Source organism: Anopheles marshallii, chromosome 2 (assembly GCF_943734725.1).
Source record: "Anopheles marshallii chromosome 2, idAnoMarsDA_429_01, whole genome shotgun sequence".
Classification (NCBI taxonomy): Eukaryota; Metazoa; Arthropoda; class Insecta; order Diptera; family Culicidae; genus Anopheles; species Anopheles marshallii.
The window spans coordinates 34,300,698-34,319,539 of NC_071326.1; the positions used below are offsets into that span (position 1 = coordinate 34,300,698).

The window sequence follows — 18,842 nt, forward strand, 5'->3', positions numbered from 1 at the left end:
TTAAATCACGAATCCCAAAAATACATGATTCGTAACAAAATAATGTATTTTTTTTATTACAAAGTACACATATATCGTTTATGTGCTTTTAAAGCTAAAATAGAAAATTCCGAAAAAGTTTCTTAAGCTAAACCCACAAGAATTGAAGCTGTTGAGATTGTTAACAATTTTCATCTCCTGTGACCTAAAATAGTTTCACAAAACCACAACCATTTTCTTAGCCACTTTCGAACAGACAATCGAGTTGTTCTGCATTTGTTCTCCATTTTTGTTCCTACGTCGGTGTCGGTTCCATTGAAACAAGAATACTTTGGGTTTCTTTTTTCCCCACAAAACTAGGGAACGAAGTCTTACAGAAATAGGTTACTCTCGTATTGTTTCGGGATAAGTTTCTAAATTACTTTACCGCTTTTTGCGTAACGAAATCGAATACCAAAGATGCTAGCAAGTGCAGCTAGAGTGCATTCGCGTTGACCGACATTCCCGAGCGATTGTAGCGTAAGTTGCTCCATCAAGACTTATCGGCCCTGCCGACGGGTCGACGAGAAACGGGAGACGGCTAAGCTCAAGCTTTTCAAAATCCGTCGGCTTAAGTGTTAACATCATTGTAAATTCCCATCACCATTAAGCAGCGCACAAACGGCTGCAATAACGGCTGCATTTCGAATAATTTGCAAACAATACGAAGCGAATGGTTCCCGAACGCTTTGGACAGTGTATCGACCGATTTGTCGCAGCGTTTAACGATTGTTGATATTATTTCAAAACAGCAAGCCAACGTTATTTTTGCCCTTTCATCTAACAATCATCAATAGCAATTGATCGACTTATGTGCTAAACAAACAAAAAAACAAAGAAATAAAAACTGCCAGTGAAATGGTCTATCAATACATCAATTTGCATCTAGCGATCAAAATAGTTCCAAGCGAGAAATAAACACATCTGGTCAGACGATCCGTACCGTTTATCATTCACATTTTATTTTCAACTGAACCTCTTTCATCATAAATCGTGTACGGAACGAGTGTACACTTTATCAATTTGCACCACAACCTGTCCGTCCATCGGGCGATCCATCAATGGGGGATCACCGTGGGGCGAACAAAATAAACTCCGCACCAAAATTGCCAACTGACGCAAAACGAAGCACTGTTTATCGTGCTTTGACATTGGAGAGATGGCCACGTTTTGGTCAAGTTTTTGTATTTTGGAAAAAAAACTTATTTTCTTACTTTGCCTGCCCGTACAGTTTTTTTGTATGAAAAGTGACCACAACAGCGCCCTAGTTGTGGTGTAATAAACTTTTGGCTTATATCACCAAAGCTTCTTAGGCTGTGTGGTTAAAAATAGAACATGTTTTTATTCACGCATTTGAGTTACACTTTATATAACCAGCTGTTGCCTAACTTCCCGGACTTCCTGACTTTCATCAAATTAAAACAATTTTTGCGCTGTAATATTAGTTATTGTAGCATTACGGCCGTGACCGTTCTTCATGAATAATTAAAAAAAGTTTAACTATTGTAACTTAATTTAATTGTTATTTTATAAAACTTGTGTTTGTCATAAACACCGTAAGACAAATGTTTTCCATTTCAATATAGCATTTCAAGGGCAGAAAGTCTTAATCTGTCTCTCCTGGCTTTCCTTGACTATTTACTCATCGCTGGATCGCAGGTGCTACGAACAGAAAAATATTTCGAGCGGGGTTTGAACATCTTTGAAATTCTGTCACTTTTTAATTATCATATATGCTGTTATATTATATTATATAACTCTTCAATTATATTATATAGAATTATATATAATCTTCTAAGAAATGCTAATTTTTACGAACTGTGGAGACTTTAAAGTACTTCCGTAAAAGAGACATCACAGAGACACACACAAAAAATGTGGCTTGCTGGAGAAAGTGATTTTTTTGATAACGAAAATAGTTTTTGTTATTGTTGAGATTTATAATTGAAAATGAATAGGAATTCCATGAATTTTATCATGAATAAACTGTTCGGTTTTTATTTCACGCCATTCATTAATTTTTTTTTGTAAATCTAGGATTTTTATTAACAAAAAACTGCTTCCTAAAATCTTAAATTTTACTTTTGTTTAGTCAAATAAGGAGTATTAGGTAATGGCAGGACTCATACCCAAAAAAAGAGTCGCTGAGAATAAAGTGTAACATATCAGTATCAATAACTTTCATGTACAACAACTCCAACCATCGGCGTGAAAAACAGCACCAAAAAGATAAACGTTCGAACAGACGTTCCCCAACACGGGTGCTCTTATTCGGGCATCTGATGTTTATAGCTTACGCAAATATTATTCATCGAAAAGCAAACAACCCCATTGGTTGTCAACGGGCAACGGAGATCGACAAATGGTCCCATCATCACCTGGTACTCTATTTAAAGGGATTGTATGCGGTGGTGGGAACCGTTAGTTTGCTTGACCGGTGACAACGATGAAGGTCCGTCGGTAGTGCTAGTGTGACTCAACATTCGAAGAACATCCTTTGCGATCATTTGTTTTCAGTGGGTTTTGGTGATTGTGCTTGCTTGTGGGGAACAAGGATAAAACAAGATTAATCTGTGAGTGAACCAATTAAACAATCGACGAATACATACTTTATTTTAGCAAATAATAAAACTTTCTTACCAGCACATTTCGCTGAGACATGAATTGATGAATAATTCGGTTTTAAACTGACTTTCTGAACGATCAAAATTTCATGATTAAATACACTAAACTGTACGGTGTTGCACATGTGTAAAGGTCAGTTATTATAGTGAAAATTGGTAGCATTCATTTTTAACGATCCATCCTTCCCATCGTAGAACGGTGCTTGTATTGATTGATAATCGCAGCGAGAACACAATTTCCGGAAACGGCACGTGTTGTAACGGTTGTTTATTTCGTTTCGTACAGCAAAAAAATGCGTTGTTAATGGTACGTACGCTCAAATGTCAATGATTCTGGCACGAAGGATGGTAACGTTTAAATCATATTAAGCAAATTACAGTCACTTCCGGCTAGGTCGAATGAATGAAACATTTGGTTTTCGCTGGGTGTTGTGCGGCGTTTTTTTTTTCCTGTCATACCCCACAAGGGCAATTGAAATTATGTACCTTTTCATACCTGTTGATGGTGAATAATTAATCAGGCAAATATGCACATGCGGGAAACCGTTGTTTGATGTAGGTTATGATTGCAAAATAAACAATAATAACCTGCAATTGACTTCAAAGCGATCGACCGATGACAGCCAGAAGCGTACAAAAGTAAAATCTAATCAATGGAATTTTGTTCCGTTGAATCGCAAATAAACGAAAGCTAGTGTTTTACAAGTTAATAAAAAAACACATGTACACAGTATTTCTTTTTACGGAAAAAGCCCTATACTCCCAACGTTGTTGATGTTAATTACATATCAACAGTGCTGTAATTCAATTTATCATGACTTTTTTTTTAGCTTTTCCCACCAGCCAACATAAAAATACCCCCCGAAAAATGCTAGTTATTATCGGTAGGTTGTGGCTTATTCGGTGCAATCAACAGCGGGGTTCCACAAATGGACCCAAGGGCAAACCGTGTATGGTTTCACTGTAATTTGGGTCCAGATTGTATTCAGTCCGGTCAAAATCAAATATTTAATTGAATCTTTTCACTTTTCCTACCACGCAATATCGAAACCGATACCACCGCGGCGGTAAAGGTTTCTTTACTTCATTATCCGTTTGGTTGATCTAATTTTCACACTGGCACCATTTCATGTTGGCTCTTTTTCTTTTGGTTTTGCAGCAGAATGAAGGCAACCCTACGGCTCTGGACGGCGGTGATGGCGTTGGTGTGCGTGAGTCTGCAGGTGTCCGCTTTACCGTACAGTGACAGCCGTGTTGTACAGGTAAGTTGAGCACGTTAACCTGCATGTAGTAAATGATACCAAATCAGCTGATGATACGGCCTTAGTTACTATTTTAAAGTATGTTTAGTTATTTTTTTCCGCTATAATCTGTTATTGAAGGTCTGCGGAACGCTCGTTGTCCAAAGGTTTATCCTTTTTTTTCCTCTAGCTCTACCTTCTAGGGTAAAAAATGACTTGTAATCAACCCCATAAACAGTAAATTATAAACCAAATCATAAAAAATGCATTAAATCCAGATGTGTGTTCATTGTTAATTATAAATAATTCACTATAAGCTTATACCATTGTAATTTGCAATATCGTAAATTTAAAGTAGAAAATGACATACAAATGAATACTCAGAGCATGTCTTGTCTAGCAACGTAATCAGTCCATTTCAGCGGCCATGTGCCTGTGCCATGGATTTTTGCGAGTTGGATCATTCAATGCAAGTTTAGTACGTTATCAACCCAGCCGAACCTGACGAGTTTAATAAGACAACTCATAAAATCCACCTTTGTTGCAGTTATTGTATGGGTGCTTGAAATTGATTAAGAATCTGAAAAATGTAACTACTACTTCTCCATCTTCTCAAAAGACACAAAATCAGCAAATCAGTAATTGAATTGTCGTTCCGAAATCCCTTTTGGTATTTTGTAACTATTACGCATAACTCGTACGTTTTGATAAGTCGTTCTTGGAAAGCTGGTGACTTTGTGGCAAACTTGTAGCTGATATTCAACATTGCTTTTCATTGTAGTTGTTTCAGTCTATGTATGCATGTCCATCATGCTGATTCAGCTTCTTCAATATGGGAGAAATGGTCCCTTCAACCCAATAATAGCACAATCACATGCCTTAGATATGACATCTCACTCCTTTTTTTTAACAATGTCATTATTAGTACAATGGTTCTTTAATTATCATTAAAGGACATTAAGTATAATAGATGAATTAAGCTGAGTTAAATATAAAAGATTTACAATTTTTAAGTCTATATTTCTTTTTTTAATACTAGAAAAGATAACACTGAGTTTTATAGCTTCTCAAAGCCACAGCAAGCATCAAAGCTTTGGTTGCATATCCAATGCATTGAGGTAATGTTACATTGAAGTAAATATACAACAGCCTTTCTTGAAATCCGCTCCTAACAACTATCTTTTATGACACAATGTTGTGATCCTCAAAGTCAGTCAAATCTTTTGAATCGCTACGTTCACTTGATTACGATTCGTTTCATTTTTTACGTGTTGATATTGTGTATATGCCTTCCTACACAAACACGTACACGTCTGTTACATCTCCTTTTCCCTTATGCAATTCCTTTACATCTGACAAATAAAAGGCGCACATATCGCATGTGTAGTGTAGGAATCTGTCGCTTTCAGCAAATCTGTCACCCAAGCAATCAGTCACAGCTATGTCCACCGTGCGCTTTGGTACGTTGAATACGCCTAAGGCGCCGACGAGTGAAAAAGAGTGAACTGACGGTTAATTAGTACTGCATGGTAGTACGGTTTGTGTGGTCGTACAAGCGGTACACAATTGTAAAGGAAGATAGTACTGAGGCATTTTATAATCGATTACAATTGTTTCCAGTTCACTAGCGAGTGAGACGAAAACTAATAGACGAATTCACGCGGATGTGAAAATTCCCTTTTGCTATTGTATCGTCAGTTGGTACATTCAAACGATCATTCACGGTTGAACTAATTTCCCACAAAATCGGATTGAAGAATGTAAGCAAACATACTGCACAATCGAATGGATCACTCGGACAAATATGTTGGCCCGTGCCTTTGCATAGAGCGCTTTCGCTACAGTTACGTTAATCGGTCTGGAATTAGTGAAGTGGGCTCGAAATTGTTCATTTGCTGGATACAACCAAACAGGCGTGGCTTGCAGGCTTCTGCACGATAACGATGAAAACCCATCCGAGTCATGTCGGTCCCGAATCATTATGTTGGCAGTGGATGTGTAAAGGCGTTCCTATCGTCCTTCAAACCCAGCTGGCCTACTACGGTCCGGTTGTGTTTATTAGCTTTTTGAAATATTTGCTCACCGCTGCAAATCGATTGACATTTCTGTCGACAAATATGTCAGCACAGGTCGTGGACCTGCATCCCATTCTACCGGTCTGACGAATCGCACGGATCACGGGGTAACGACGCACGAATATTATTTCTATTTTTCAATTTGCTGTAGGTCGACTGATCGGTGCATGTTTACCGTACTGAGCATGGCTTCCAAAGGTACGATGAATACATTTAAAAAAAAAATCAATAAAAACATGTTACCATTCCAGAAACGTTAATGAATTTATTTATTGACAGATTTTTTTTATATGAAAAAAATGCATTACTTAATACTGTTGTTCCACATGAACAATTAAAATGATTGAATTGCGAGCTATTTCATCGCGGAAAAAACGTAATCCAAATCCAAACAAACAAGAATCGCTCCTAAAAGGCTATAGAACCCGGCACAGTTTTGCTATGAGACAAACGCACGCACATATCTCCTGGAGCATGCAAGTTTACAAAGTTGAAATAGAAACCTTCCCAGAATGTTCAGCTAATGTCTAATTTCCCCTGGCTACTGTGTGCGCCATCATGAGACGGTCACCTTCCTCCGTGCCGGTTTAAACAATGGGTCCAACCCTCTAGTACAAACGCGTTCGCTAGCGCTACACTTGTAATGGTCGACCCGCGTTTGTACGGAACCAATCCTGCTGTTGCACCTGCAACGGACAGTGTTTATGTGATTTATTCAACCGGTTATCCTCCAGCTACCGAAGTGCTTTGGGAAATTGTACCATTTCCAGCGCGCCGTTCTACGGCACTGACTTTAGTTGCCCCCTCCCGCTAGTACCTTCACGCGAAACCTTGAGGGACGGTTAAATGAAAATGGTTACAACTGCATCCCAACAGCATACACGGGGAGAGTATCGTCCGGCTAGCTGAAGCATTCCATTCACCAACCGGGGTCCACTTTGTTCAGTGGAGTAGCAGACGGGTCTCGCTTCAGTGGTAGGAGTTTTCCCTTAACCGATGACAGACACGTGTATTGGAACGGTTATGCGGGCTATCACAATGGTTTCACTCTGGCAGTACGTACAGTCCTTGACAGCCAATTGTCTCTACTGAAAAGGATACTTAGAAGGCGGTATATTGCGATAAAATTAATTTCATGATCCAACCAGTGAAGGTGATGAGTAGCATGATGTCGCAAGCGGTTTGTAGGAAAGCAACAGGTTTAAAACTAATTTTTACATTGGTTACGAAAGAGTTACCCGAAAGCTTGTGCGTTGATATGATTTAAATGCAGCTGATGTGTCGCGGCAGATCATACATAAAAATAAGTTTAAAAAAATCGAACACCATCGCGGTATAACATAACCAAAATGCATGTTAGGACAGAAAAATAAGAATGAACTCAATTGTACAGCTTGATTAAACGATTCCACCTAACGCAATTCGTGCAATCCCGCCTGAAGGTATGCATTTTTAATGCACTTTAATTTTAATATGATCTTTGGGGCACTTTCAGGAATTCTAAGACAAAAAAAAATCTTTAAGATAGGAATCTTCATGCTAACAAGGAATAAATTTCAAACATGACACAATTGATGCTAATAAGAACCTAAGAAATATGGTTAGAAATAATAGCGTGCTTCTTAAAGCATGTAACGAGGTTTATACACAACGTAATAGTCTTCAATAAATGCTTGAAATCATACTATTGCGATCGTAGAACAACAACACATTTAATTGCGTTTAGATATATTATATTTAGGTACTTGGGATGTATGTTCTAACCATTCAGCAGGCATTTAATATGCAGCGTAAATAAACAAACAACAATGAATTTTCTTCCTTCTAGCATTCCAATGTATGGCGCCTTGTTAATCACTATTTTACCTCTGTTTTATGCTTACTTTCATGCTGGGCCGAATGAACCGAACAGGAAAACAGCTTGCTCTCGCTGAAAAGGACGAAACCGTCGCTGTCGATCGTTAACCCGCTGGATGTGCTTCGGCAGCGAATCATCCTCGAAATGGCCCGAAGACAGATGCGCGAAAACACAAGACAGGTAAGCAAGCAATGTGTTGGGTTTGGCGTTATTACAGTGATGCTTTTTTATGAGAAGCAAGAACAGTAGTACCAGCACTAGCAATGCAGCGAATACGCTAGGACGGTACGTCCGAATGGCGCTATCAATGTATCACGTGTGGAGGTCACTATCATCATCACCCTTCATGGATATTTAATGTAGCATTATACCACCGAAACATCGTTGCATTTGCTATGGTGAACTGGTGAAAGGCCATTGGCTTTATCCGCGGTTATCAATTCTCGCTGTATGCATTATTTGAATTCATTTTATCTCTTCGATAACGTGATAGTAATCCTCAACGGGGTTCCGATCACATTCAGGTTCATTTTTGAAATGTTCCGATTGAAGACAAAGCATTTATTTCGATGATTTCGGCGTTCAGTGGGGTTTGCTTCAACAAGTCGTAGTACGGATCCTTCCTGGTAACCGTTATTTACTTGCTTAAAAGATATAGACCCAAAACAAACAGGGAAGCCTACTATCCCTCCGCTAGCTGTCAAGAGTCGTTGTAATCTGATGGTTTTATCAAGAACCTACGAGCAAACCGATTCTGAACAAAACGCCTGAGGCTACGCAGCAAGGTTACATAATGATTTACGTTGTACGATAAGCTTCTGTTTTTCGGGTTATGATTATAGTGTTTACGTTTTCTTTGCGCTACGTGCCGTGTTCGCTACCTTACGGATGTCCATTTTTACGGCAGAGTGGTGTAGTATGGTCGATTTATTCATTTCACCGACCGACGAATAAAACCCTGTCCACACGTAGCCGCAGTTTCGGATTGCTATTGAAGGGAATATACTGCGTTGTAAAAATGTTTTTCAAAGTGGTGGATTTTGAGTTTGTGGTGCTGTAAGTACATGCTGGTGCCATTATCAACAATATTCCATTATGAGATATCTTGCACCGGTGGGCAATTTTACCCGATTGCCAAAAGCAACGTGCTAAGCGGTGCACAATTTCTTGACCATTTGATCCGGTATTTGATTACGGATCGTACGAGTTCGAGATCTTTGCACACTTGAAGGTGAAATAAATCTTCTCTTATTTCTTTGTGCATTGCCCGAAGATACTTTACTTCCAGCATATTCAACATTCCTGCACACCCAGCGTGCCTGAGTAAAGTTCCAAAGCGGACGTATTCACAAACCCTTATCTAGCATCAGACCGTTTAGCGTGCTCAACGATACGTGATTTGTTAACAAGATACATCAGGGCATCGCTAATGCATCTGATCTGTGCCTCATGTTGTACTAATTGTATGGGCCTATACGGACACGCTATAGCGAATTCAATTACTCACACGCTACGTGACACACTCGAGAAAGGTGTGTGGAAAGCTCGTCCAAAAATGATGACGCATTTCCCTGCAAAAAAAAAAAGTGTTGGCCGTCATATCAGAAATTGCTAAAAATGAACAAACAACATTGAATGAATCATTTTTATTGCATCATGCTACAAGAACACCTCATTTGGATGGATTATTTTTGCGCATGGCATTGTTAAAGTTAATACAATTAAAACCATTGCCAGATTATATGATTGTATGACCTTATTTTATTTATGAAAAACGGCCACACCGTATTGCTCAAATCTTTTGGAATCTTGGAATCTATATGTATAATCTTTATAATCTAATAATTTATATATCTAATATCTAATAACCAACCGAGTATGCCCGGGATAAGGCAATTCGCAAGGAGGAAATGCCTTGTAAAATTTGAAAGATTGTATAAACTCAACACTTTGTTGATAATACGGCAAACGCCGTCATCATGTAAGAAATAAATAAATAATAAATAATATCTAATAATCTATAATTGGAATGTAGAATACGATTCACAATAGCTTGGAGACAATTCCTTCCCAAAACAGTGAAAAGGCACCTTATCCCGGGAGTACTGGGTCATACACTAAGCTGTTATGAATATTTAAACCAATATTTTTATCGAATATTGTAGTAAAGTATTGGGCGTCTCCATCTGCCACAGGGTGTCACATAAAAAAACCTACTTTACAGACAGATGTTAGCTCAATGAATTCTTTCTGTATGAAAATAGTAAGTACTCATAGGTAAAATTATAAAGTATATCGTATAGTACAGTTATTTGATTGATCCATTGCTTGTAGACAACAAACATTTACATTTTGATTCCTTTAACTTCCTTATACATCACAATTCATACGATTAAAGTAAATAATGTTTTGGTTTTTTTTAATTAACGCACAACTTCCATAACATTAACAACGTTATAAACTTCATGGAATACCCCATAGAACATAGCCGTAGCAACGGAATGCTTGCCTATATTTACGCGCACTATTATTCCATTCCTATCCGGAACAACGGACAAACGATGGCACTCTACCGTTAGCGCTACTGAACGCTCCGGCAGCAAATCAACAAAGACCGCAGAGCGGATATTGTCCTTAATAAGTAAGTAATTATGCGGTTGGAGCATAATTTCCTTCCGTCCGGAAAACTCTACCGTTCATCAACTTTTGAAACTCTCACACGCTCCCATGTGGTGTGGATTTAGGCACGCCGCACTAACCATGCTGGGCGACGAAAAGGATTGAATAATAGAAAGATGCTTAGCCACTACTTGAAACGGAGGACTGTTCGGTCCGATACTATAAACTGTTCTAGGTGACGTTTAGTACTTGGTAACCGGTCCGATATAGTATGCACATCCCTGTATTCCTGTTGCAGTTGGTAAATTATATGGCTTTTGTTTTCCTCGTTTACTTGTACTCGTTCAAAATTTTCTACTGCCTTATAGTTAAACAATATAACCGAGAGCTTAGTCAGCAGTCGGTTGAAGCAAAATTCTAACGTACACCCTCTTTTCATTAAACCGGTTTTAATATAGTAGCCCACCAAAATTTTAAATACTAAAAGTGAGTGTGTCACTAGTGGTTGATCTCTTTCCGATGTCAGCAGGTACCATATTATGCGGCACAAACTTTACAAATAGAGCTACGAAACTTTATTTATATCAAACTGAAATAATACAAACAGCAACGCTTTTCATCGTCAAGTGCACACTATGTGTTCGCTTAGAACTAAAGCTTAATGATGTGTTTTGAATAAAAACTTGCTCCACGACACGTTTCATCAACATGCAACAAGCATAGAATCGCACAAACTTTCACCTTTCGAGGTACACAAATTCTCTTGAATAGATGTTCGCTGTTAGGTTCTAATAGCCATCACCATCGTTGGTAAAATTTCTCTAAACAAACGCCACCTTGACAAAATCCATTAACTTTCCGGAATGATAAATATGAAGCTAAAATCGATTAAAAAAATAAAAATGGAACTTTGGTTACAAATTTTTCGATTAGCGTTTCCCTCGCCGTAAACATTTATATAGTTATCCAAAAACTAATGATTCACATAGAAAACACATTCCCTAACGACAGTGCTCCAAGCAACAGCGACGCTTTTCACATTTTTTCGCATGCAAATTGAATTTCTCAAGTGATCTGTTGGTGCTTTTTCCTTTCGTACAAAGATCCAAACACAGCATCGATTTTGCTCCGTGTCGCTTGTAACCCGTTTGCATCAAACTAACTTCGCGAAAGCATTTGTCACCAAAAGCACATCAGCGGAAACCGGCGATTTAAACCATTTGAAACATAAGCAGAACAAGAAAACAACCTCGCTAACCTTGTGCAAATTCAACGTCTCCATTAAACGGTTTATGTTTATTTGAAACGATTTTTGTTGTCTACGCGAAGTGCGAAGGTTTAAACATATTTTTTCTGTAGTTTTCCTTTTGTTTTGTTTAGCGTTGTTTGCTCTTGCACACACAAAAAACTGTCACAGGGTTCGGACCGCTTTTGAGAATGAAAGTACGACCTTAGAAAATTACAGGTTTTATCACCTTCAATCCAATCCAAACTTTGCTCCTGCAAAATGGGGATAAAAAAAATAGCCAACTGCGATGCGTGTACGTACGGCCAGCAAGCATTCGTCTCTGTTTACGCACGCAAACATCCCATCAAACTGTAATGATCCCAATTTACATGGCAAACCGTCACTGCTGCTGCTGCTGCTGTTGCTGTTGCCGGTGCTTGTGGACGTCAGCGACATGTAGAGCAGCAGTTCGGTCTGCGCGTTTAGGATGTGTGTGAGCATGGCATCATTACCAGCTGAGTGTAAAGGAAATGTAAATTGTTATTTTGCTGAAATTTGACACGATTTCGATTTGATGGGAATGTTGCTCATTGAAGGTGTGTGTTACGTTTCTTTTTTCCGTTCAAACCCAGTATGGGTATGTCGTATTTTTGGCGCCAATAAGCACCGAGAGAAAGGAGGGTGCTTCAAACTTTGTTTAGATCAATATTTCCACCAAAAATAACTACATTATTTGTGTGCAGTTGTTCCACACCAAAATGAGCCATAGTCACGTATAGTTAAAACATTGTTTTCTATAACGAAAAAATGCCATTTTTGACGTTTAATAAAGTAACAAAATGATACAAATACCTTCAAAACGTTTGATTAACTCTTTTGATATTCAATAGCTATGGCAGAGCTATTTTCAAAGAACTTGTACATGGGACTCTGGAAGAAGACCTTTTACTTCCGCTCTAAAACTCATTATGAAGTTTAGGATTCTATTTCCTCTAAAATGACCCACATTCAGTTGGAACTCCTGCAGTGACACATCCACAAGATCGCCTTCAACTACGTTTGATGATTTATGGGTCACTAGATTTTCCTGTAACTGTTTGTCAATATGTCTGCATGTCAACGAAAAAATTGTTGGCATGTACAAATTTGATACGATCGATCCAGATCGAACGTTGGGATGGATCCATCGAATCCGATCCAAATCCCTCTTCAGAAACAAAAATAAGAATATATTTGTATATAAGTGAGCGCATGTCTTGGATTCCGATTCCAGGTTTCCGTCATGACCGAATCCTAAAATCCGATCCGGATCCCATTGCTCAACACTAGTCCAATTTTGTAACTGTTGTGTTTCTTATTTAATTATCTACTTTTTAACTCGTCCAATTCATAAATTATTGCCAGATTAACAGAAATTCGTTTTACATGCAAATTATCCCATCACATTGCTTCTTGAAGCATAATTACCTTCAACCAATGATTTATTGCTGTTTAAATGCTGTATGTCTGCTTTGCATCCGTTAAACGTTTACACCATTCTAACCTTCAGGCGTTCTAATGAAAGCGACTACAAAAGAGCAGCGCAAAAAAAGGCTAGCAGAAATTTTAAACACTCCCGCACCGTGTACCAGGAGTGTTGTTGGAATATCTCGCCAGGCAACTGCGGTTAGCTACCACACACCGCTCATAATACCGCCGATTGGCTGAGTTAATCAACCACGGCTAATGATGATGCCGACCGGAAATGATATTTTTCCATTTCCTTCCTTCCGCGCTTCCTTCCGCGTCGTACCTGATCGTACGGTACGGCAATGACATTATTTCTCGTGGGATATAGCCCATGTCAGGAAATGGAATAAAAATCAGTTGCAAGTGTACGTCGTGCGGCGTACGAAACGTGTTCGCCTTTCTTGCGACGCGACTGGCTGTGGTAGAAGACAATGCGCTAAAAAGGAAATGATTGAAAAGGCAGCATATTATTATACAAGCGGGAATAAAAATGAAAGTTTCTGCGAGCTTATAGCAGTGTCACCAGAATACCGGAAACCGGGTGCAAAGAACGATGAGCACGAACAAGGAAAATGAGTTCGGGAAGCATTGCAGCGTAAATTGCAGCTCCGATGGAAATACAATACGCAAAGTGCAGTGACAATGGAACGCTCCAGGAATCTATTAAGAGGTTGTTTTTGTATCACTGCTATGAGTAGATGCTGATAGTTCAAAGTGTTCGTGGTTAAAAAAGTACAAACATAGACGAACACCGATAAAATACAATTAGATTTGACGTGCTCTCTACCCAGACGTAATTAACAATTGCATATTTTACTTCATTTTACATCCAGGTTGAACTGAACAAGGCGCTTCTGAGAGAAATTGGAAAACGGAGTAGCAACCTGTACGACGGCTCAGAATACCCGCTGGACTACACGTACTACGATCGGAAGTTTTATAATCAGCATGCCGCACCCAAACCGAACCATGCACGTCCTGCGGAGGATGAGCTGGAAGCGATGGTTGAAAACCTTCTGCAGAACAATCGCCTAGCTGCGCGGGAAGGCAATTATGCCAGCAAACTTCAGCGGGCGCACTCAATCAATGAAAGGCAAACGGCCGCGTCCAGGTTGGCCTCCGATCAGATGTCCCCGCATGCTCAGTCAGCACAGACCCAGCAGTTCGGCAGCCTTTTCAACAACGAACAGGAAGATCTCAAGACAAAGGATCATGCTCTCAGACAGTCAGCCGTACCGGTGGCCCAAGAACAGGACAACACTAACGACAACGGTGAGGACGATGAACAAGAGGAACAACCGGCTAATGGTGGTAGTTCCGGTGTGTTAAAGGCCGTGCAAGACGGTAACGACCTGCTGGAACCGTCTAACCATGCGTCGTCGAGCGATCAGAGCAGTGGAACCGAATTTGGACCGCGGTACGTCTACGGTATGTACAAAAACCGATACGCAAACTAAACAGAAACAAAACCGATATGCCACCATACTAATGACGACCCACTCGACAACCTTGACGCCCTCTACTGGAACGGTTCTGGAACTAGTACTATCTTCAATAAAAAAAGAGAGTTGACAGCAGGTATATTGTATATCCTAATTGCCAAACAGAAGTAGAAAAGAAACAAAAAAAAAACACACACACACACCCACACACAAACATGTAATGAAAAATGGATCGAACGGGGGAGAAAAATTCTTGATCGCTTGCTATTTATTAAAAGGACTAATAAAGACACACTTACAAAATAAAAGAAGATAACAACATAACTACCAACCAAACAAAACATGCAAAATCTGGGCACACTGCAAATGCTGAACCATAGCAGGGGACGACCTCTATGTACACAATTAGAACCTGTCGTAGTTTCGTTGCGCTACGTTGTGCTATAAGGAAAGAAAGTTGCTAACGAATCACACAAATAGTCTGCCACTGCTTACATTTCCCGCTAGATGTCTCGCCTAATCGTTCCGTGTATACTTCATTTACCGGCTGCCGAATAAGATGTCTGTGGGGTCGATGTCCAGTTGGGGGTTTGTTGGGACGGAGTGAGAGAGGAAGAGAGAGAGAGAGAGAGAGAGAGAGAGGGAGAGAGAGAGAGAGAAATTGGCCAAGGACACTAATCAGCATGTGTGACGCATTTCAGTACATTAAAATCAGGCCAACTAATTACGTTGGCGAATGCTGATCTCTTTGCATGCGTTTGAACCGTTTTAAGGGTATTTTATCCATCTCTTCATGGAAATGGGAATGTATTAATTCCTTTTGAAATTGCTTTTAAATCACTAAAGCAAAACCGTTCATTGTACCCAGAAAGGAACGTTGCACGCATGACATACAGCTGATTTGAAGCAGAAAATAAGTTTTGCCCATTTGCTGGAGCTATTCACCTTTTCATCATCGGCTTGCTAATCCCACCAATATTCAGAACTCTGATATGTGTACTCAAAATGTTAAGATATGCTGAACCGTTAAATTACCCCAGACAACATCAAGGCAACTCTCAAAACCATCCCTCTTTATTAGATTAACTGTTAATCAAATATGTTCCGCAATACCAAGCAACCGGGAGTAACTGGGTGGGAAAACCCCTCCCCACAAACGGTCGGACGGAGCGGGATGCACTCTACCTGAAGCGTGACACGGAACCATTTGGTAGCCGGTTGATAAGCGTTAACGCTAGACAAAGCAAATGCCAAGCACGCCGAAGCGGACGGATGGACAAGAAGATGAAGCAGCACGCACCGTTTCCATCTTTATCTGTTCAGTTTGTTGTTTAGTGTTTTTTTTTTATGTTGCTTTTTTGTTTTACTTTTTAGAACCAGTCCTTCCGTTTGGTAGGTAAATATGGAACGAGTGGATAATACGGAAAATCTACTGCACACATCTACATCAGGTGAGGGGGTGTCTTTTTTCACGGTCTGCCTCTCTTTTTTGTTGTTGCTGTTGCTCAAGATGGTCATATTTCCCTGCTGCGATGGGGAAAAAATTATGCTCCAGGATGAATAAAGACCACCCTGCTGCTGACATTTCTACCAAGCCGAGGTCGTCTAATTGTTTACAGCTCTCATGGGGAGCAAAACAAGTGGAGCTTTTGCTCACATTGGCCCGGTATGGGTTGAATTTTGAGACGCGTTTTTTTTTTAAATTGCTCCACCCAATGTATCTTCCGGTTTCGCAACATATAAAGAATCGTATTCTTCACTCTCCCACCTTTCGGTTTGTCCATCGAAGCATACCGGCACAAGCACGGTTGCCCCGAAAAGATAATCCCACTCCCCCATACCATTCACCCACCAAAAGTGCAGCAGGTGGAAAATTACTCGTCCTTTCTCCCAAAAAAAAAAGACACTAGGCGCAGATAAATGAGAAAGGCGAAAGCATATTTTGCCATTTTGTCGTCGGGAAACGAGCGTTACCACGCGATGGTGGAACCTGCTCCGGGAACGCCCGCTGGAAAAGCGATCTTTTAACGACGACAAAGGAAACATGAATGAATTGCCGCTTCGCCGGGGCCTCGGCGCACGTGACGAAGGGTGTGTGGGCCCGCTGTGTGTGAAGAATGCGTGCTACATCGTCATTTGACAGGGCTGGTTTATTGATGCCGGGTGCTGCTGCTTTGCACCTTCAGCTGACTGTTTCGCATTTTTACTTAACGCTGGACGAATTACCCGGGGAGTATGGCTATGCGTTGCTAGGAAGAGAATTGCACGAGCCTTCGCGCACGTTTCATCTTGTGGCTGGCAAGACGGTGCGTTTGAAGCTGTTCATTTCTAATGCGTGCGTTTAGCAGCTGTACAGGCGGGGCGAACACTTTCTTCCTCTGTCGTTAACGTCAAAGGTCGTCGTGATCGTTCTAATTTTGTTTCGCTACAATCTTAATAAAAGGCTTTATTGCTTGTTAAGCGATCTATGTTTGCCAATTTATGGATGTCAAAAGATTTAAACTTTCAGCTGGTTGACTAAAACTCTTCAAGTTTATGCCATTAGGACGATAAATGCGAACAAAACAGAAAGGAAAGAGCTTGTCAATGTTTAAAGGCAAACTGCAAAGCCAGAAAGCGTTTGTTTTGTTTATTGGTAAAGTGTAAACAAATCGCAAACCACCAATCGTTAAAACATCAAAAAAGTATAGATGAGTTGTTGTTGAAGCCAACAATGTGTGGAATACATGGATAAGCAACCGATCGTATGGTATGATTTAGCTGCTAAAGAAAACCTTATACCCAACATTGACTATTATACGCCAATAAACGCTGACGTCCCTTGCTGCTGGCACATGAGGACTGCACCGTTTATTAGGTTTCTCCTAGCGAAACTAACAAGCCTAAAGAGAGGAATGAAAACTCCATCAACATAAGCACAGTACAGTACAGTACAGTACAGTACAGTACAGTACATAACAGAACAAAAAACACTCACAAACACATACAAAGAAAAAAACAACTAGCATCAAATAGTATTAAGTCTGTTGAAGAAATTTCATTATTCTGATAAAGAATGAAGAGAAACCGAAGAGCTAATATGGAAAATGTAAAAAAAAAACACGGGCTAAGGCAGATGACAATTGTTACATCCAATGTTGTACGAATGAAAAATTGAGAAAATTGGTAAGGATGAACGACAAAAAAGGACAGAACAAATGTAAATGACATTTAACCAATGAGCTTCTGAAGGTCAGACGTGAGAGTGATGTGAAGCGAGATACAAACGAGAAGCAAACTATCTTCCACACATGCATAACTGCAACCGGAGGGGTAAGCGAACAACATTTGCACACACGTGCACAAGGTAACGAACATGGTGGATGGAGTGAAACATGATGAAGTACGGAATCCTTTAACTGGAAAAACTTAAAAATTAATTACTAACAAAATGAAATGGCATCGACGCTTGGGCGACTACTTGCCTCTCACCATACTATACAATTACGCGCGATGCGATTGCAATGCCAAAAGCATGCTCTATTGTACATATATTCTTGACGTATTGGAACCATTTCCACTTGCATTCGACACACGATGCTCATACTAGGGCAACCGAACCCAAAACTCATTCCGATTGGCGAGCGGCGGCAAACAGCATATGGAAGATGAAACATGAAACCAAAGGGAAACCCCAAAAATCTCTAAGCCAACCTAAACCAAAATGGTATAAAATAAAGAATTTAATTTCTAAGAGCAGCATGTTATTGGGAAAGCACGAACGCCGAATTATGTCGTACCTTCTGATGAATTGTTTTAACCTGTTTTTTTGTTTATGGTTTTGTTCGGTTACTTCGATCAACTGCTTGACTAACCATTCTGATGACAATTTGTGTAAAAAGGTAAGTAGGCGTAAAGTAAAAGAGCTTAAAAGACGGTAAGTAAGAATGGTATTGAAAGTATGATTACGTCGAATGGCGCTGGATGATCGTTAGCTGATAAAATTGTTGTAAGGATCCTAAGTGAATTTCAAGAGGCTACTGCGTGGCCAGTGCCCAAGATTGTCAGCGATACGTCTTCGATGTGTCTAATTCTAAGGTTGACACGACAGTCATGCGTTGAAACATGAACCATTTTTGCATCTGATTGTCTGAACTGATCATAGATGATCGGTCCATTGACGATGAAACGTGAAACTTTGCTCACAGAGTGTCGTTGAAAGACAGTGCCGCTGTGTTCTCGACACTGT

The 18,842-nt window shown here is 39.9% G+C and overlaps 1 protein-coding gene across 1 annotated transcript; it reads left to right on the top strand.

Annotated features, from left to right (window-relative positions):
• Nucleotides 1-3,805: 3,805 nt before the first annotated feature.
• Nucleotides 3,806-14,629, top strand: LOC128707406 (uncharacterized). The gene is made up of 3 exons (XM_053802359.1): nucleotides 3,806-3,904; nucleotides 7,871-7,996; nucleotides 14,006-14,629. Exons 1-3 carry the CDS (start codon nucleotides 3,806-3,808, stop codon nucleotides 14,627-14,629), a joined length of 849 nt encoding a protein of 282 aa, XP_053658334.1.
• The last annotated feature ends 4,213 nt before the right edge of the window (nucleotides 14,630-18,842 follow it).

Bases quoted from the DNA above. Each gene is read 5' to 3' on its own strand.
- LOC128707406 (XM_053802359.1), top strand. From the start codon at position 3,806: ATGAAGGCAACCCTACGGCTCTGGACGGCGGTGATGGCGTTGGTGTGC. The intron at 3,905-7,870 runs GTAAGTTGAGCA...TGAACCGAACAG, and splicing joins GTGACAGCCGTGTTGTACAG to GAAAACAGCTTGCTCTCGCT. The intron at 7,997-14,005 runs GTAAGCAAGCAA...TTTTACATCCAG, and splicing joins TGCGCGAAAACACAAGACAG to GTTGAACTGAACAAGGCGCT.